Source organism: Condylura cristata, unplaced genomic scaffold (assembly GCF_000260355.1).
Source record: "Condylura cristata isolate star-nosed mole 26May11 unplaced genomic scaffold, ConCri1.0 scaffold00023, whole genome shotgun sequence".
NCBI classification, from domain to species: Eukaryota; Metazoa; Chordata; class Mammalia; order Eulipotyphla; family Talpidae; genus Condylura; species Condylura cristata.
In genome coordinates this window covers 23,916,747-23,938,783 of record NW_004567124.1, presented here as the reverse complement: position 1 = coordinate 23,938,783, position 22,037 = coordinate 23,916,747, and the positions used below count along the sequence as shown (strand labels likewise).

General features: G+C 38.3%; 1 protein-coding gene across 3 annotated transcripts in view; it reads right to left on the bottom strand.

The window, feature by feature from the left end:
* TP53BP1 (tumor protein p53 binding protein 1) overlaps positions 1–22,037 on the bottom strand; it is a 103,103-nt gene that overhangs the window by 30,416 nt on the left and 50,650 nt on the right. For all 3 annotated transcript variants that reach the window (XM_012728555.1, XM_012728553.1, XM_012728554.1), the window contains exons 13-18: positions 19,744–21,070; positions 13,198–13,317; positions 12,258–12,461; positions 9,572–9,629; positions 7,198–7,290; positions 1,852–2,332 (exon numbers count right to left, since the gene is read on the bottom strand). In XM_012728555.1, the coding sequence (XP_012584009.1) occupies positions 1,852–2,332; positions 7,198–7,290; positions 9,572–9,629; positions 12,258–12,461; positions 13,198–13,317; positions 19,744–21,070 (2,283 nt within the window). The remainder of the gene's footprint in view (positions 1–1,851; positions 2,333–7,197; positions 7,291–9,571; positions 9,630–12,257; positions 12,462–13,197; positions 13,318–19,743; positions 21,071–22,037) is intronic.

Here is a 22,037-nt window from a genome sequence, read left to right as displayed (position 1 = left end):
AAATACCGGATGGTTTCACTCATAGCAGGAGTATAATGGACCAGGCAAGAAAATAACAAGAATAATGAACAACCATATACCCGAGATATTTTGTGGGGGTGGAGTGGGGAATAGGATCAAAAATGGGGGGCTGGGGAGGGAAGTGCATGGGATTATGGTGATGGCACACGGGTGACTTGGTGATGGGAAACCCGTGGGGATTACAATTGAGATGGAAAAAAAAAATGTACAAAATGATGTAAAAATAAACTGCACAGGCCTTGATTTAAAAAGCAGAAAACCAACATAACATAATGAAAATAAATAAATAAATAAATAATGAAATGTGCCAACTTCAAATTCCAGTTCCACCACCTACTAATGGCAAAACCTTGGACAAGTGACTTAACCTCTCTTCGGCTTGGCTTCTTTACCTGTGGAATGGGACTAACGTCTACTTCACGGGGTATCTTCAGTACAACATTGCAGGCGTTCAACAAGAACTACATTATTACAGTTTTACAAAACAAACAAGTTGGATGATCAGAATGAAAAGCACATCCTGATGACACTTTCCTAGGTTAATCCCAAGTGAAAATAACCTACGGAGGCACTTCACCACTATTAATAAACCCAATTTTCCCTGCCATTCATCCCCATGACATTTTACTTGCTAAAAGGTATACTTAAATACCTGGTGAAGCAAAAGGTTAAGTCTTAGCACTATTAAGCTGTGGATAGCCACTGTAGCACAATTTCGATTCCCAGGCAGGGAACTGACCCAAATGGCGCAGCAGACCTCTCCTATCTCTCCTGCTGCTCCCCTCAGCAGTATATTTCAGTAGATCTGTCTGCTGTCTCTGGTGAAACCTCTCAACCCCCATGCCCCTGAGGTACACAGCAGTCTTTGTATGCATAATAAAAACAAATCTTTAAAAAAATATTTTAAATAAATAAAACGTATTCTTCTAGTTCTTACCCTCTGATTCTGTCTATACTAGTACCTACACTTCTGTACTCCATTCCCACAATCTCGTTCTTCCTCCAGCCTCACTTTCATCAGCCCCAATCCTTTCCCTCCCATTATGTCTAATTTAACCTCTTTCTGCAGTCTCTAGTCACACAGGAACTTCTCCCCAGCTCTCTATTCCTGTTACTGTTCTGTGAGCCATACTAGAGAGGCAATCATTTACGCATCCTCCTTCTAACTCTTTCTTCACTTACTTCCTACTTTTTCAGTTTCTGGGAGCCATAGTGAAGTAGAGAAGCAATCAGCTTTAATAATTATAATTTAACAATTACAATGAATAGTGAAAAATGGACAGAATGAAGACTGACCACAGAAGGACACTATAGTACCCAGACTGTATTTCTGGTTTTCTTTTCCAGTAGAAACTACTTCACAAGCTCATAGCACTATTTCATCTTCTCTAAAAACTATCACTGATTATAGCTACCTGCAATTTTCACTACCCTACCTCTATTATGGATAAACTTTTTTAAAGATTTATTTATTTATGCATACAGAACTGGACTACAGGCCAGAGATGCAGGGGCGGTGAGAGGATTCACCTGAGACACAGTGGGGAGCAGAACAGGTCGACTGATGAAGTACACTGCTGAGGGGAACAGCAGGTGGGTCAGGAGAGGTCTGCCGCATCATATGGGTCACCTCTGGGGCGGAGCTCAAACTCATGCTGAAGTGGCTTTAGCTTCTTAGTGCTGTGCTTTAACCCACTGCATACCACACAGGGCCCCAGATAAACTCTCTCTTAACCACTACGTAGCAGTTAAGAATTATCATCAGGGAGAGGTACTATAAGTTAAAATCTTTGGGAAAGTAAAAAACAAGGCTTCTCTGTATTATCTTACCTGGCTATGGAGCGACTCTGTATCATCCCTAGGAGGACTGACTGGCTTCTCACCACTTCCCCTCTCAGTCTGAACTGTGGCATCTTGTTTTCCAGAGTTCTGGTCCACTGTGCTGGTCCCCTGTTCACACACATTCTTTATAGTCTGGGTTGCTGCTGAAACAGTTTCTGGGACCCACAGGGAATGCTCTATGGTCTGAATTCCTATGTTATTCTGGCTGGGCCTTCCAATCAAGGCCTTACTGGGTTTTTCCCGATTGATATTCTGTCCTTCTTTCTGGTCTTCTAGCACATCTGTCTCCATTACTTCCCCTTGAGGACTGGATGGTCCCTCTGTGGCTATGTGCTGAGAGGTAGGAAAAGTAGGGTCCTTGACAGGACTACTGGGCTTCACAGACTGTTGACTCTGTCTGGTCCTGCTGTCTTCTTCCAATGTTTCCTTCGCCTCTTCTCTAGTACTTGGAAAATGGAGCAAGTTCCCCCTGAAAATTAACCATACAAAGAAATCACTTCAGGTGAGCATTTGTGTTGTGAGTATGTGTATAAAGGGAACTATACCTGACAACTTGAAAAATAAGGGGAAGAAGCTAACAAATCACTTTACCAGGCTCCTCATTATTTCACTGTGAAAAAAAAAGTACATAGTCATAAACCAATAGCTATAAACTCTGAAAACTTGACACAGGAAAGTAAATAAAGATGGAAAGTCACTGTTGAAATCACAATGAAGGTTGCTAAAGAATCTACTTCAATTAGATCAGATGTCTCATCAGAATTTATGAATGATTCTAACAGTATAAATACAGTTCATTCTCTCTTGACCAATACTTTTTGGGGAAGAAAAAAATCCTGTCTGTAAAGGGACAGAGTTAGAGGTAAGATCCTAGTTTCTCTGGCTATACTGCCAATATTTACAACTATCATTTCAGAATGAACTGGCTCCTGGAAGACCATCCTCAAGACTTTTTCTACTTCTTTTCAGGAGTCTTCCCAAGTGGCTATCAGGTCTGGTCATGTATCCCACAGTATTTGATGAGTATCTCCTACAAATTACAATCCACAAAGCTCTGAGGTACCTGGGGGCTTTCTGAAATGTCCTTAATAAAAAGGCCCAGATTAACTCTAAGATTACCCAGAAATCTGATATTCCAGTCTTACTGTCTTTACACTTAAAATACCTAACACATGGTTTACTATAAAATAAGTGCATAGTAAAGTGTACCTGGACCAAGAAAGTTAATGTTCTCACAACTAACTATAAAATATACACACTCAGTTTAAATAAGTTCATTATACAAGTGGTAAATTCATGTGGAAAACATTCATAACTTGTAATGTTTTATTAATTTACAAGTTCAATGAGTCAGTGAATTAAAAAAAATATATTTTCAGGTTATATTTAATGTCTAACAATCACAATAAAGACAAACAAGGAATCCATTCTGAACTGACCATGATGAGACCACATCTGGAATATCTATTTCAGTTTAGGGTGTTATGTTTTTAGCAAGACATAACTTAAGATATCCAGGAGATACCCTTCATGATGATAATGGGCCTAGAAATCATATCATGGTGCTCCAAGTGTTTGATGAGAGAAAGATGAGCCAGTCATTAGAGAATGCTGTCTCCCACTTGGGAGGAGTTCCCATGCTTATGAGCTGAACTGACCTGGGTATATAGAAAAAAGATAACATGAACTCTTGGGGTCTGTTCTAGGTCTGTTTCTTGACAGAGAAAAGAGAAAGTTTCTGATGTCTTAATTTTATTTAGCTCAGCTCACTAAAATAGGATGTCAAAAAGGGATCTAGAATAGAGTTGTGGATGAAAAACGGTATATATTTGGCTGTTCCTATTAGAACAGTGAATGAGGACATATGGTCCATGAAGAGGAGGTAAAAGTAAGATCACCTGGAGAAAGTAAGTATAAATCTCTGGTGGGGCTCATAAATGATTGTGTATATAAAGAACTGATATAGGTATGCAGCAGATAATAAACATCAGTTGTATAAGACAAAGTAAACAAGGAAACTCAGTTCATCTTACTGTTTGAGTATTTAAGACATGTTCTCAGAAGCTGAGCAACAATGAAAGTGAGCCAAAATCTAAAAGGGACAGGATGTGGTTAATCATTTCAAGAATTCAATTTCCATGGTTCCCTATCCTTAAACAAGCCTACATATTTTACCTAAACAGCTATTTATTCAGGATAAAACTTCTAGATAAAATTTACTTGGTTTTATTTTGGACTTTTTTTTTTGCCTTGACATATACTAGGCTGCTCCCACCATTAGTTAATCAGAACAAACTTCTCCTGTGTCCCATTGTTATAGTAGCAATATGCAGTCAGCAGATTCCTCTCAACTATCAGAATTTTGATATTTATCATTCACAAGTTAGCATCGAATGACTTATATTTAAAACAGTCATTTCCTCTCAGATTCATACACAGTTGACCCTTGAACAACCATGAGTTTGAACTGTGCCATTCCACTTTTATGTGAATTTTTTCCCTGGCCATAGGTTCTGCTCTCAAGCATTCAATCCATCATGGTGCTGGTCGGTTGAGTCAGCAGAGGCAGAACTGATGTAGATGCAGGAGGGCTGACTATCAGATTACATGCAGGATTTCAACTGCAGGGGCAGGCACCGGCACCCATAACCTCAAGGTGTTCAGGTTTCAACGGCATATAGTTTTGGCTCACAAGATTTGTTGATTAGACCCTCCTTGGCAGCACAACAGGTTAAAGCACACAGCACTACAACATTAGATAAAGCTGCTTCAGCACGAGTTCCATCCCTGGCCAAGGAGGTGACCCACATGGTGCAACAGACCTCTCCTGGGCCTCCCACTGCTCCCCTCAGCAGTGTACTTCATCTAGGTTCCTGTTCTGTTCTCGCTCTATCTCTGGTGAATCCTCTCACCGCTGCTGTACCTCTGGTCTGTACCCCAGTTCTGTATGCATAAATAAATCTTTTTTAAAAAGTCAACATAGAACAGTAGGTTTTAAAAAACCTTAATTTAACACATACAATAATAACTGTTGTCCCACTCTAACCAAGTTCATAAATTCTAGACATAAAACAACCAAGAAAAATCTGTATAAGATATAAAATAATACCAAGAAAAAATAAAAGAGGAACTTAGCGCATCAGAATTTTTTTTTAAAGATTTTATTTATGCATATAGAACTGGGATACAGGCCAGAGGTGTGGGGGTGAGAAGATTCACCAGAGACAGAGTGGGGAACAGAACAGGCTGATTGAAATACACTGTTGAAGGGAGCAGTGGGAGGGTCAGGAGAGTTCTGCCATGTCATGTGGGTCACCTCTCTGGCCAAGAATCAAACTCGTGCTGCAGTGGATGCAATAGCTTCACAGTGCTGTGCTGTAACTGGTTGCGCCACCAGAGAGAGGGCCCAGAAAAGAATTTTAGAAGACAAGAGAAATCTAGTAAAATTGTAAGAACTGCATCTCTTTTTCTTCACTAGTTCCAGTTACATAGTGCTACACTGGTCACTGTATGCCAAATTTAGAAATGGATACTAAGAAAGCAAAATTTAGCAGAAAAAGCCTGGATAAGCAAGATGATTTCCACATTTAACAAATCTAGAAGTTTGATAAACTTAGAAGTTCTGTTCTAAATATAAATCTTTCTGGTAGAGCAATTGGAGTCAACTAAAGCTGGATTGAAATTCAGACCATTGTTCTATCAAGCAGTTAAACAGTATCATTGGCATTTGCCCCACAATACTAACAAGTAAGAAGGCAATACAATGCCCTAAATAAACTCAGTAACTGCTGGACTATTACCTTTGTGGACTCACACAAAATGGCATTTACCTAACATTCTTCTTGACACAATCAAGAATATAAGCTACCTGATTCCCAACATTAAGCATTGATAGTTCTTCTAAATATTTCTGCCAATAAAGAACAACTATGCTATTAAGAGATATATTCGTGCTGACCAACAAAACATTATCACATTCTCTAATTACAAAATCACTTAATTCTAGAGACAAAGATTACCAGTGGCACAAGGCATTAAGTGTCAGCACTATGAAGCTATCGTCAGCCAATGCAGTAGGAGTTTGATCTCTGGCTAGGGAGCTGACCCACTATGTGCAGCAGACCTCTCTTGTCTCGAATGCTGCTCTCCTCAGCAGTGTATTTCAGTAGATCAGTCTGTTCTGCTCCCCACTCTTGTCTTAGTGATCCCCTCATCCTCCCACCCTTTTGGCCTGCACCCTAACTCTTGTATGCATAAATAATTCTTTTCTAAAAAAAAAAAAAAAAAAATCACATATTCCAAACAATACACTCACTATTTAAATAGAGAATGGTTACTTCTTAACTTTGCATTTTCTGCTTCTAAGATTATGGAATAAAGAAAATATAGGAAAAGAATAATTCCATCAAGTCTGATAAGTTGTTTTGGTGATCTCAGATTTTACCCTATAGGAAATTAAGTCTGTTAACAGCAAACATTTCCAAAGCTAAAAAGTGATGTCAAGGGGCTTTCTTGGTGGCATAGTGGTTGAAGTTCCAGCACTATCAAGCTATTACCAGCCACTGCCACTGTGGCATCAGTTTGATCCCCAGCCATGGAGCTGACCCACATGACACAGACCTCTCCTTTCTGGCCTGCTGCTCCCCTCAGCATTGGATTTCAGCAGATCCACCTGTTCTTCCCATTCTGTATCTAGTGAATCCTCTCACTCCTCTCTCTAGCTTTCACCCCAGTTCTTGTATGCATAAAATAAATCTTGAAAATCTTGAAAAGAAAATGTTAGAAATACAAAATTCTGTATTTTCATAGACTGATGAAGACTCAATCATTTTCAGATTGATATACCGCCAAAGGAAAAATTTGACCTATGAAATATTTAATAAAATTTCTCTTTAAATCTCATTTATAAATCTATGTAGAATATATCACAGTCCCAGCCCTCCCTGGTGGTGTAACGGGTTAGGACGCAGCACTGCAAACTAGCAGCAGCTGCTTCAGTGCGAGTTCAATCCTAGCCCCAGAGGTGATCCAGACTGGCGCAGCAGACCTCTCCTGACCTGCCCGCTGCTCCCCTCAGTAGTGTACTTTGTTGATCTGCCTCTTCAGCTCCCCTCTCTGTCTCTGATGAATTCTCTCATCACCCCTGCACCTCTGGTCTGTACCCCAGTTCTGTATGCATAAATAAATCTTAAAAAAAAAAAAAAGAATGTATCATAATCCCTCAGATAAAAAAAGCAAGCTCAAGTTCACAAAAAAGTAATAACATGTTAGGTTTTGATACCAAACATTTTGAGAATGAATTGAACACAAAAGATTCTATAAAATAATGCTCACCTGATGGGTGCTGAGGGGAGCTCTTGACTTTGAGCCTCCTCTTCTTGCTGGGCTTCACAGACACAGCTAAACACAGGCAAGGTCTTGGGAGGGCTAAAATAATAAAGCAATACACTATGCTAGTTTTGAAATGAACAGTACTTGTGGATACTTATCTTTTTAGGCAAAAGGGGAAATAAAATTATTTCTCTGCACTCCAAATTTCAAACCACTTTATACCAAAATGCAAATCTTCATACTAACTGAAAATTAGCATAATAAAGACACTCAAGGATGAAGAGTCATTAAGTATGGTTGACAGATTATATTAAATCTCATAAACATGCAATTAGCAAATTCCACAATGCAGGAGGGCCTAGACAAAGCTGGTTAGCTTATTCTATAGATTGCAAGAACTAAAAAAGAGAAGAGGGTCCCTAACTGATGAAGAGAGATTTAACTTAGAAGACATATCAATCACAGGCACTGTGCATAACCTGTTTGGACCTTAATTCAAACAAACTGTTGAAAAGTTATGAGGAAATCAAATCTGGATACTGAGTATTTGGTAGCATTAAGGAATCACTGTAGTTCTATGATGAGCTAGCACTGAAATATTTTCTAGTAAAATTGTATCATTCTTGAAACAGTGGCAAGAAAGCACCTGAAATATTGATTAATCAATCAAGACTGGTCATGAGTTGTTAATTTTTGACATGGTGCATTAAAATACTATTCTCTCTACTTTCAGATAAGCTTGAAATTCTCCCAGTTAAATGTTTGAGAGAGAAATCAGATGACTGCAAGTAATGTGAATAGAGCCCAGCTTCAGCAAAACTTAAAACAGAGTATTACTGCATCATCTAATATCTGAGATCATTTAAAATAGTCTAACAATTTGCTTTAAATGATATTTTATGGTAAACCTAATGATACAAGTGAAAAAAAAAATCCACGGTTTTTAAAATCTAGATTCTCATATACAATTTTTTTAATCTTTTTTCATTTTTTTCCATTCCTACATTCTACTGATGGATTCACAGAGCTTCAGCAGCATGTTCTGTTCTGTCTTACAGCCACTTGTATAGTCCAGTACCAAGTTGTATCTGGTACAGAATTCTATTAAAGTCAAACAGATTAAGTGTAAATTTCATTTTCTCCTATTTGCAATACAGATTGCATATGACTAAAGGGTCTTCAACTGAACAAGGACACCAAGGTCCAAGATATTTTATCTTTCAGGTTAAATATAAAAGAGCAGCCCCTCCCTAGCGGCGCAACAGGTCAGGAGCAGCACTGCAAGCTGGCCGCAACCACTTCAGTGCGAGTTCGATCCCCAGCCCGGAGGTGACCACATGGTGTGGCAGACCTGTCCTGACAGCCCGCTGCACCCCTCAGCAGTGTACTTCGTCGATCTGCCTGTTTTGCTTCCCACTGTCTCTCATGAATCCTCTCACCGCCCCTGCACTGCTGGCTTGTACCCAAGTTCTGTATGAATAAATCTTTTTAAAAATAAATAAATATGCAAGCGCTCAGAGAAAAATTCCTCTCTATAAGATTATAATAACTACATATAAACCAAAGTTTTCTGACAAGGGAAGTCAGAATTAGTCCATAGGAATGTCTTATTTGACTTTCCAAGCAGAAGATTGATTTTTAAAATTGCAGTGTCTCTTTTAAAAGATTAAACTTTGACAACAACTAAGTTTGCATTCTTACACAGTAACAATCAACTAGAGTTGACTGGCAGCAGCTAACCCTCTGGTAAATGGGGCACACCTTCAGGAGCCACTGCCCTCCACACCTCATGCTCTTGCCTGTTTTACTTATACACCAGTTGCTGCTAATATTTTCATGCTGGATGACTCTTGCAAGAAAGAAATGATACGCTTCTACTCCTACAGCCACCAGATGGCAAAGTTTAACCACCAAAACCTCAAGATGAGGGTCATACTCATTCTCAAAGCATTACAGCATTCATGACAAAGCAAAACTCCTCACAGTGGTTAATTTCACAAGCAGAAAAAATGGCCCAAAGTTGTGATTGAACAGGGAATCTCAAAAAAATAAACCAAAGTCTAAGGCTCTCTGCTGCTAAACCTTCTATTTCTCACCCAAAACAACAGCAATCTCAGTCTCAACAGAAAAAGAAAAAAAATGGCACTCCAGACTGACAGAGAGAAAGATCTCTAAATTATCTTTGTGCTAAGGACAGCAAAGGTTTTATTAGACTTAAAGCACTAATAAGAAAGCCTTCTATAAACGCAAAACATTGCTGAGCCCTTTATGCTAGAGTTACGCTTTAAGTATTTCCTCCTCTTGATAAATCATCTTCCCCTCATTACCAGTGGCTTTGTATATCAACCTCCTCGAAATAGCAAGCAGCTCTGGTTACCTGGCAACAGCCTCAGCAGCAGCAGTAGATCCATTTTTTCTTTCACCAGTTGTAGGCTCTGAACAACAACAAAAGCAAGGAGAGAAAGAAAACAAGCAGAATTTAGTACCACACCTAAAAACCTTTATGAAAACCTGCTAACTAGTATTTGCAACAAATAAAAACAAGAACAATTATCAAATATAGAAAGATTTATTGTAATTTAATGGTCCAGGTTTTTTTCACTTCCACAAATAAATTTTCAGGTCTCTTATAGAAGACAATGTAGTTTGTCCAAAAATACAAATGATAAATGACTAAACAATAACATTAAAAAATGAAAATATAATTTCTACTGAACTTCAATTCTCTTCTGTAGTAAGAAAATACAAAAAAATTGAAAATTTTATAACAAACTTAAAGACTTAAACTTAAACAACTTCAATAAATTACGTAGGAGTCATAAATTGACAAATTCTTAACAGTGTGCAGCTTTAGGAGCACCCACAGCCGGGCCTGAAGTTGCTCCCCGGGGCCTGTAAGGGCATGAGTGCTGCAGTGACAGGATTCTCACCAGCCAGGGTGCCTGCTAGGAGCAGATCTTTAAACACTAAAACACATTATAAAGAATCTGTCACAAAGAATTAAGGGTGACATCTGAAAGAATTCTATATTTTCAGCAATGTCACTAATGTCAAGGAACTAAAATGTGCTCATTTATCATTTACTCTCATTTTAGAGGAAATAACATACATTTTAAACATTTCTAAACTATACACAACCCGACATTTATCTAAACAGTCTATTAAGGAGACAGCTGAGTTTAGTAGTTAGAGCCCTGGATTTAAAAGAGAAACCTGGACCAGGCTGTGGCAACAGCACTTAGTCTAACCTTCATCTTCTGAGTCTGTCCCCTCACTGATCAGATAGGACCAATCTCATAGATTATGGCATATAAAAAATATTCCAAAAATATTAGTTATTTTTGGGTCTGTCCTATTCAAGATAACTTACTCTATCTGCAATCTTTGACAGCATTACCTCCTCTCTCCCTCAGAGCCATGATCCATTAACTCTTTCCCCCATTCTCTTATTTTTTTTTTTTATTAAAAAGTTTATTTTTGGGCCCTCCCTGGTGGCGCAGCGGGTTAAAGCACTGCACTGAGAATCTAAAGCCACTTCAGCATGAGTTCAATTCCCGCCTACCCCGGAGGTGACCACATGGTGTGGCAGACCTCTCCTGACCCACCCGCTGCTCCCCTCAGCAGTGTACTTCCTCGAGCTGCCTGTTCTGCTCCCCACTCTGTATCTGGTGAAGCCTCTCACCGCCCCTGAGCCTCTGGCCTGTACCCCAGTTCAGTATGCACAAATAAATCTTAAAAAAAAAAAAAGCTGTTGTTTAAAAAAAAAAAGTTTATTTTTACATCATTTTGCACATTTTTTTTATTCTCTTATTTTTAATCTTCCCACCCAGCCAAGATCTCCTTTTAATCTAAAAACAAAACTAAACAAAAAATCCTTTAATCCTGTTATTTCCTTCATACCTTCTCACAAACTTCTGAAAACTAAAATATATTTGCCATTTTCCTCCTTATCACTCCTCCAATCACCTTCAGTATACCTGAACCCAGACTACTAGAGTGAAAGTTCCTGTCACAATCAAATAAACCCTAACGGACATTTTTCCAGATAGCATGTTCGATTTCCCTGTGTCTAACTAACACTGCTTTCTTCTTGCAATTCCCTCCTGCATAGGTTTCCACTCTCTCTCTCTCAAGTCTTCCTCTCTGACTATTCTTCCCCTTTACAATATCTTTTTTAAGACTTCTACTTCTTTTAACTCCAATAAAAAGCACTTACAAACTACCTACTGGAAAACTACTAGAAATCAGACAGATAACTAATTCAAAGTCCAGTTCAACCTCTTAGCATTTATTGAATCACATAACTGAAAACCTTAGTTTCTCATCAATAAAGTAGAAATATGGATACCAACTTTAAATGAGATGATAGAGTAGACATAAAGTCACTGTATTTCTCCCTAACCCCAACCTTTTATCTACCATCTATTCACCTCTCAAACTGATCCTTTCATCTCCATCTCCACTATCAATAGTTCCATTTCCTGATGAAAGGACTGAGAAGGAGGAGCTTATCAGACAGGAGAACAAGAAATGTGCAATAAAAGATGCACAAAGTTTTACAAAGAGTCAGCTGACTCTTTTGAAAAAGCAAATCTAATTCTAGTATTTCCTTGCCTAAAATTCTTCAGCTTCTCACCATGATATAAAGGCTTTTCAGAATTTCACCCCTCCTTTGTAGGCACACCCCTGTACCCTCTCTCTATTCTACTCATATCAAACAAAATAAATGGAGAAATGGTCAACTTACATTGACCATCTACAACGTGAATCCACAGTCCTAAATTTCTACCTTTCTCTGGACTGTTTCTAAGTATGGAAGCCAATTACTTTAAAGAGACACAGGTCAAAAACACAGCACCACCACCAAGATCATAAATGAAGCATGTTGAATAACGTGATCATGACTGGCAGAAAGATTTAACTTGAGAAGAAAACTATACAAATACATTCATAATTATAAATTATGAATCATTATATCATTATAATTAGAAGAAAGACAATTAACTCTTTCCAAATGATCTGGAGCTACTTGTCACCAAAAAATGCCATAAAATAAAACTTACTTTCCAGGCTAAACTGCAAAGACTCTTCGCTTGCCTCAGTCTCAGGACTAACCAGTTTCATTCTTAGACACAATTTATCGTCTGTCTCTGGAGTAGCTCCAGAATCTCCTTTTTCATTCTCATTTATGGGATCATTGGTCTCCACCATGCTTTCAGACATAACATCACTGGCTGCTATGGTGCTTTCTGGATAATTGCTAGTACCTGAAAGAAGGGAGGCAGGAGGAAGAAAGACAGAAAACTAAGATACAAACATGAAAAAAATTCATTTGCCTGTCTGGCTCCATAGCTCTGCAGGATTGGAGGGGACTGATTCCTAGGATAGATCCTGTTACAAGTAACAACTACGCACTAGATTGACACCTGGTCTTAAGAGGAGCAACAGGATTCAGTTCCACTTCTGCATCTGGACAAAGGATGCTGCATGAGCCCTCAGCCAACCCACATCTGCCAGCATCAGGCATAGGTAGCAGGAGACTCCAGACGGCATGATTGTTACCTCCCAGCACTGACTAGAGAAAACAAATAGGTTAATGTAGAAGACTACTGGCTGCTTCAGGGAAGGAGGATCTAAGTTTTCATACCCTGTCAAGCAGCAGACTCATTAGCCAAAGTGCTGAACAGACAGTACTTCTGCTCTACCTGCTGTACCTTTCTCCTAAAACCGTTCTGTACCATTGGTTAGCAATCAGATCCTATTGGTAATAATGGTATACTCAGGAAAAGTCTCTTCCATCCTTCCACCCTTTCTGACTTTCTCTTCATTACTGCTCAACTCCTTCTGGGAGTAAACTCATGAAATCAAACAACACAGCCTTAATCTTTTAAAGTAAAAATCAACCCTGGTAGGCAAACTCAGTTCCTCACATCTAAAAGAATCACTGGCATATGACCTCTCAAAAATTTTGCTTCAAACATCAGTTACATTTTAGTCACTCACCAATAGGAGTACTGTGTCTTTTGGGCTCCAATTTTAGGTGCCCAATAAGAGGTGGAGTTGCACCCGTCAGTGGTGGAATAACATCACCTTCTTTCGGCAAAGTGAAATGAAATGGAGCTTCTGGGGGGGAAAAAAAAGCAAAACCATAATAAACAAAAAGAAAATCCTAGGGAAAGTATCTTAAAAGCCCAACTGAGGAGAAATACAAGAAATATTTCAATTATTATTATTTTCCTTTGCTCCCATACTTGCCTCAATCCCAATCTTCCTCACCAGGCCTCTCAACTAATTTCCTACTTTTCTTTCTGACTTTTTTTTTTCTTTCTTTTTAACAAAGAGAACATCAACAGGAGAAAACTTATACAAAGGAGACAACCAGGACAGGCAAATAAATTCCAAAATTTGAAGACCCTGAGGGATGTGGGGTCAAAAGGAACACTGATAAACATGAGCTCCAAGTGGAGCTACTGTTCCAAATGTCATACAAATTTATATAGTTTTAAGTCTAGACAATTTAATCTTCTGCAATACTAACCCAAGGAATTCATTTATAGCCTTAGTTGTTTATAGGATTCTTCAGATTAAAGTCATACTGATAATTCACCAACTACTCAAAGGTATGACACAGGATCTCATGAGTTAAATATACTCATTGGTTCTATTAGTAACACAGAAATCTACCGGTTTCCTGGTTCAGCATTACTGACCAACATTCATCTAAGCCATAGTAGTAATGCCCATATCTAAACTCTGCACATAAAAACTAGGCATTTATGGGCATCCCCTGTGAACACATTAGTCATCATTAAATTAATACAAACATAAAACATCTGTCAAGATGTAAAAATTTTTAACTAGACCTCAGTGTCAAGTTTTTGCTAATCAGAATTAGCAAAATATCAAAATCACATTTTCTGATTTCCTAATTGCTTTTAACAAAATGACCAAATTTGAGGGGGGGGGATAATTAAAACGAACATGAAATTTGCCATTATTTTCTGGAATGACTCTAAATAGTCTAGCATACTCAAACACTATTCCTTATGAAAATAGTTCATCTCCAACACGACCAAACAATTCTCCAATTCCTAGCAGATACTGTCTTACAAATTTAACTCAATCCTGACATTATTTACCTGGAAATAGTAACAAAGGTTTGGTCCCATAAGACTGACCCCACTTTAGCCACCATTCACAAAACCAGGTGTTGTGCTTCTGTTCAACTACCTATATATCAGAGGTTCCCACAAACCCCTCCCTCAGATTTGACCAATTTGCCAGAATCCCTCATACAACTCAGAGTTCAGTTTACCAATTTATTATCAAAGATTCCATAAAGAGCACAGATAACAGCCAGATGAAGCAAGTACCTGGGGTGAGGTCCAGAAGGGAAGCTCTGACAGCAGGAACTTCAGTCCTAGTGAAAATGGGTGTCTACCCTCAGACATATTTATCCGGAAGCACCTTTAGTTTTCAAGTTTTATAAGGCTTTAATCTCTAGCCCCTCCCTTTCCTGTAGTTTGTGGGTAGGGCTGAAAGTTCACCCTCTAATCACTTTCAGTGAATAGCCCATCACGAAGCTAGGTGATCCTGAGGTATTCCTCCCCTTATTAGCATAAACTGAAGAGTGATTAAAAGGGCATAAAAATAAGATTTTCTATCACTCAGGAAATCATCAGGTTTTAGGAACTCTGTGCCAGGAATTGGATGAAAACCAAATATTACAGTAGCCCCCCTTACCCCTGGGGGGAAGTTCCAAGACCCCCGGAGAATGCCTGAAACCTCAGTACTGAACCCTATATATACACTGTTTTCTTCTATACACATGTATCTATGCTAAAGTTCAATTTATAAATTAGGTGCAGCAGAATATTAGTAACAATAACTAGTAATAAAACAATTATAACAATATACTGTAATAAAAGTTATGTAAATGTGGTCTCTCAAAATATCGTATTGTACATGTATTTTCAGACCTTGGTTGACAGTCGTAACTGAAACTGGAAAGCGAAATCGCCGGTAAGGGGGAACTATTGTATGCCACATTTTTCTTCTTTCATCTTTTTTCCACTCCATTTCTATCCTTTATTATCTTTAATATCAAGCATTTTGATATTTTTTCCTTCAAAAATCACAAAACAATAAAAACCATCTCATATCTACATAGAAGAGAAAATGAATTAGTAACCTGAAGGGATGAAAAAGAAAATGAAATGGACTTTAGAAATAAAGGAAAAGCACATATACTCAGCTAGAGAAACTGTAAAGAGTGTGAATGGAGACTCCCAGCATCACATCTAAATGGGACAGACTTCCACCTCAATTATAGATAAGAGAAATGGGTCAGGTAGATTAAGCATTCCATTTTCTGGCAGTGCCTTAAAAAGCAAATCCTTTAGGTTATTAAATACTTCAGAGGAAAAGAAAAAACTAAAAACAAAACATATCAAAACGCTTCATGTATTTCAAAGATATATTTTACAGAATTTTCATTTCTGGAACTAATGAAAGAACGACCACCTCCAAACCAATGGGTGAGTGACACTACTCACAGCCAACTCTGTAGTAGTAAAAGGCAGAGAGACCTTTCAGTTCCCACCCCCAACATTCTGAACAGAAACTACTGGAAGCTAGGGGCAGAGCAGAGCCACCAAGTGGACTCTGGAGCAATGGAGCACAGACAGGTGGCTCGCTTTTTTTTTTTTTTTGGTTGGCGGCCAGTTGTTCCTGGTCTCTGCTCAGTGGATGCTATCTATGGGTAGGAGAGATATTATCTGACCATATGCTAGCAGGGAACTTCTCTCTCAGTTCTAGCTCTACCTTTTCTCACCCCGTATGTAAATAAATCCTTTCCTATCCTTTTTTCTAGTGTCTGCGTATCTGGTTTTGGATCTTGTCCTATATTCTAAACCATAAAGTGCAGACATACAAACAAGTCACCCTCATTCTCCCCTGGTTCTACCCAATAACACAATCACCTGCACTGCTCTTTGGCACCCTCCCTCACATTGACTATCACAATCTTTGAAAATCTGTACTGTGAAAATTAATTTACAGAAAACCTAGTTAAGGCTGGTAAATTAAGGGGAGAGTGCCCATCCTTATACAATTTGAACATCCTCAAATTGCTCTATATCTCTGTGGAAAAGTGATGCCACCACCCACCACTCCCACACCAGCAGAAGGAAGGAGGAAGAGGTCCTCCTTACACAGAAGCCCCTCTAAAGGCTTATGATCTGGGCAAGTGTACAACTGTCTCTCCATGAGACTGCAGTTTCCAAACCCCCTCTTTATAACTGTTTCCAAATAATCCCTTTTTGCTGAGGAAATAACTGGTTGCTTTGTGTTCAAGATCAATACAAAATCTTTAAGCAGACCTATCTATGCAGGAAACCATAATACGTAAACATATTATTAAAAATTATCTCCCTGTAAAAGGCACTTCCCTTGCACAATACAAGATAAAATTTAGCAAAAGTAACACCAGTGGACCACCTATACCACTACAACCTACTGGGAAACATGGATCTTTTATGGGGAGCACTCCCACTACCCTTGTCAAGATCTTCAGTCTAATTCCTGGATTATAAAAGCCTAGCAATTACTTTTTCAGCCTTAAGTCTCCCCCACCCCCCAATTCCTTTCAAATGAACTACATGTCAGCTCCTGGTCACTAACTTTGTTTCCACTTATTGCTGGATAAATCTGATTTTTCTTGAGCCACAAGTTTCCTTTTGTATTTCAGAGATAATGGCCTTATTATTTCTGCAGTGTTTGGTAAATCCTGATACATTAGCAAATCCTGTGATTTGCTTCCCTTAGAATGTTGTGAAATTGCAGAAGAGCAAGACAGTCAGTGCAGCTGATCTCAAAGCCTCTGATCCACTGAATCTAGGGTTGTCTCTTTGTCAAGGAACTTGATTAATGGAGCATGTGACTTGACTGACTGACCTTGCTGGTAGACCCCATCTTGCTCCATCATTCTCCTACATTATTTAAGTTATCAAATCTTCTCTTGCTTTCCCAGATTATCCTAGGTTATCCTTCCATTTGTCTACCTATCATCACATGAAGATATAAATGAACAAAAGAAAACTTAATACCAACTGTCAAACCATCTGTGTGGGGAATTCATTCTTATTACCAAAGAATTTCAAGGGGGGCTTCCCTGGTGGCACAGGAATTAAAGACAGCACTATCAAGTTAGCAACAGGCACTGCAGCATGAGTTCAACCACCCCACCAGGGAGCTGACCCATAAGGCAAAGCCAACCTCTCCTGTCTTGCAGGCTGCTCGCCTCAGCAGTGTATTTCAATAGATCTGCCTGTTCTGCTCCCTAATTCTGTCTCTGGTAAGTCCTCTCACCTACAGGCCACACCTCTGGCCTACACCCCAGAGTACTTCCTGTATGCATAAATAAGTCTTAAAATATATATATGAGATTCAGCTTCCAATTAAAAAAAAAAGAAGTTCAAGAATTCATTAGTCCAAAGCAGTATTTAAAACCTTTAGTGTCGAGAACTGATCACTTCTTAGCAATTAAGTAAAAGTCATCTAATTAAAAATATAAGAATTTCTATATTGGGTGACACCATCCATAAATAGTCTATCCTAAAAACCTGCCAAAAAAGATTACAGCCAAACAAAAAAAAACACAGCTAGCTTCCCTAGTATAGAATAGGATCTGTGGACTTAAATCTGTGGAACTTTTTAAAACTGTTCACGTCATCAACCCATCATAAATTTACTTTAGAATGAACCAGTTTTGGCTTCTAAGTACTACCTTTCTAAATTTGCTTTTTTCACATTTCAACAGGAGGTCCCTAAAGACAGATGTCTGAGAAATCTCCAATTTGTTAAATTTATCTATAAATGGAGATAGTGATTTTCTCCTTTTCTTTCCTCTCCCCCCTCTCCACCCCCATCCTCCCCACCCAATGCCTGAACATTTTCCCCAATTAAACATGTATATTTTAGTCAATAAAGCAATTTTAACAAACAACTCAGATGCCCTTTTAACTTGGCATTCAGAAATTTAATGAATAAACCTGGAACTCACCCAAATCATTCTATTCTTCCAGAATGAACCATTAACTTTTTAGATTATTCTTAAGTCACCCATAAGGGTTAGCAAACAATTATACTTCAAATACAGAATATATCTTCTGCTCTAGAAATGCTCTACTGAATGATTTGCTTTAAATCTAAATCTCTAATAGTCAAGACCCATCACTATCATTTTCTTATATTTAGCGAAAACTATTTTAGCTTCTGTAACCACAATCTCCACTGCTTTTAGAAAATATTTTCAGGTATTTTCAAATAACCTGAATAAATACTAAGAAAATCAGTTTCATTATGGCAGTATCTACTATAAAAGAGAGAGCTGGCCCTGCCAAATAGTGTGACTAATGCATAGAGAATACTTTTGTAACAATAGAGTATCACATACCAGTGTTTTAGAAGTTTCTTCTGCATGTAATTGCCAAGATAATTAAAAGCACTCCTTTGTAACCACATTAAAACAGTCTCTATGTCCTGATAGCTGTATAGTCAAGGTCATTAACACTATTTAAATATAATGAAATAGGTCATTCAAATAGTTATTTCCCCTAACTGAAAGAAACTACTATACAGTTTTACCAAAGAACTGGGACTCAGAAGCCCGAGGCTCTAATACTACCTCAGTCTTTCAACACGTAACTTGAGACTGTTCCCAACAGCCTTTTAACATCCTTTTCAGCTCTAATGTTTCTTGTTCTAAAGAGGGGGAGAAAATTCCTGAGTATAAATCCTAATGAAAAGTGACAATTTTGAGAGTTTAAAAAAAAAAAAAATACTAGTTATAATCAATCATACCTAGAGAAGAGGTTAAGTACTGGGACCGTTCAAGCACACCAAAAAGTAAGATGACCCATACTAAAAGATAGGATGCTACCCAAATACTGCTTCTCATTTCCATATTCCTTAAGAAAACTGCTTGTTTTCTTAAGCTTATAATTTCTTTTTAAGTTTTCTTTCCTTTTAAGTTTAATTACACTAAATCTGGGAAGTCAGAAAATTTCAACTATTCAGCTAAAGTCATGTATAGTAGTCTACAAATATATATTCTCATTCTTCTACTTTAAGATTTAAGATGGATATATAGTGAATCAAATTTAGAAATAATACTCAAAGAGGGAACAAATCTAAATCAATGTAACTATTAACAAAAGTTCTGAATGTGATTTTATTGTGTAGGGTAATCAAAATAGAGCCTTCTTCATTAAGTTAACTGTCGTTAGTTTTAAAAATGTTAGGACCAAAGGAGAGAATACCAAACTGGCACATATTCAAAGAATTTTAAAGTCTATCTTGATTATATCTGGATTGTAAAGCTGATAAAACTCAAATGGTCATTGACTTCACAAATTATTAAAGCTACAAAAAAACCCTATGTTTTAATTTTCCAATTACTTTGGCTGTCCAAGTAAATTTTCAGCCCTCCCACAAGATGCATGTCTACTATTCAGCTTTACAGTCAACACAATGTACAATCACACTCACCACTAGAGCTTTCACAGAAGCTTTGTGAGGCCTGTGCAGAACCCTTCTCCAGTTGCTGCGCCTCACCACCTGAACCCAGCTGATCTGCATTATCCATTTTTGAGTCCTCTGATAATGAATTAGCTGTCTTCTCTTGAGGTTGGGCCTGCTGCATCTCCTGACTGGATTTCACAGCATCATCTGTTGTTCTCTCTAAAGTCAAGGCAGGCTGTGGAGAGGCTGCCTCTACTGGTTCCTTTTCTGCAGTCACCGATTTCAGGTCTCCTTCATATTCTGCGCTCTTTTCTTCCTGGATATCTGCTCTATTCTCAGCACATGGTTCTATTTCTGGAGCGTCATCCTCCCACAACTGGGAATCTGAGCATTTCTCCACTCCCTCCAAAGGTTCTGAAGAAACATCAACTCTGGGAGATGGTTCCTTCACATCTACAATGACAACACTGGAGTCCTCTGAAGTAGCTTCTTCCCAAGCTTCCTGATCTTTATGTTCTAAATCCTGGTCAAGTACTGGAAGTTTTTGGGGGGAATCAATACTAATCACACTGGCTTCAACTTCCATTGCCTCCTGGCATTCTTGTTTTGGGATTTCCTTTGAAAGACACAATCCTTGGGATTGCGTTTCAGCCAGAGAAAGGTGCAATGGGACACTCTCCATATTTTCTTCTTTGGATTCCTCACCTTGACTTTCACAAGGAGTCTCAGGGATTTCTTCCACATCAGAACCTGTAGACCCCTCCTCTGGATGATGCTCTTTTATTTCCATAGCTTCCTCTTGATCTAGCATACTAGAGAGTGCCTCCGATCTAGTAGCTGGAGAAGGAACTGCCTGACTCCCTGAATCACAGGTGAGATCAATACAAACATCTTCTACCACAGTCTCTTCTCTGTCTTTGCAACCAGTAGCTAAAATACTACTGTCATCTCTGGTTTCTATATCATCTCCCTTTGTTTTGTCATCATTATGACTCAGTTCTACTTGGCCATCTTGTGCTGGATTCATTAGGATATTATCATTTTCAGGAACAAGTTTAGAATTGAGAACAGGAGACAGGGGTTCAGTATCCTCAATCTGTGTGTTTTCTCCATCTTCATCAATCCTTTGAGAACTCAAGTTCTCCATCTTTGGGGACTGACTATACTCACTTGCAGAAAGCATCAACTTACAAGAATCCCCTGTCAAAGACAGCCCAAGATCCTCAGTGGAATTCTTTGGTTCAGTCTCTGAATTTTTTGAACACTCAACAGTCAAAGATGAACTATGTAAGACTTCACTTTTCTTCCCATCATTTGATCCTTCTTCTAAGCTTGGAGATGGAATGAAAATGTCCTAATAAAGAACAAAAAGAGCTGTATCATTTGCTCATACTCATATTTATTTTATAACTAATCTTTTAAATCAATTATTCAAGAGTTAAACTCCAAGGCTACAGTCTTAACAACTACAAAGCTCATAATCACTGACATTTTCCACAATACAAGTCTCCTTTAACATTTGTCCTATGAATTACTTAGAAAGAATAAGCATACTTCAAACCAAAACCTGAAAGCATAAACTTACCCTGTTAAGGATAGGTAAACAACTTAAAATTAACTAAGCTTATAAAATCATTCCATATATAGGATGAGTCTTCTATTACATAGGAATGTTTTGAACATGTGCCTAACACAGCCCACTTCAGTTCTCACAAAGTGGATATACTTATTTTACTTCCCACTCTTTCAAAATATGCTAGCATTCATAAAAACAGAAGTTAAAATCCAAAGTTTATATCATTAATCAGTGGATATCACTATTAGCCAACAAGAGGGCTGAACAACTACAATTTTCATATGTTGTTGGGGGAACACAAAAAATACAGCCATTTCAGAAAACATCAGGACAATATCTTACAAAGTTAAAAATATACATTACCATATGGCCCAGAAATTTAACTTAACCCAAAAGAAATAAAATGATATAGCCAAACAAAGATGTATTTGTAAATATTCATAGCAATAGTCATAATGACCAAAAAAAAAAAAAAAATGAAAAAAAAAAAAAAAAAGCAACCCAAATGTTTGACAACAAACAAAAAATGGATACCCATGTTATGGAATACTTTTCATTAGCATTAAAATAAAAATACATGCGGCCCTCCCTGGTGGCGCAGCGGGTTAAAGCACAGCACTGAGAATCTGAAGCCACTTCCGTATGAGTTAGATTCCCGCCTGCCGCCTGCCCCGGAGGAGACCACATGGCGAGCCAGACCTCTCCTGACCGCCCGCTGCTCCCCTCAGCAGTGTACTTCGTCGAT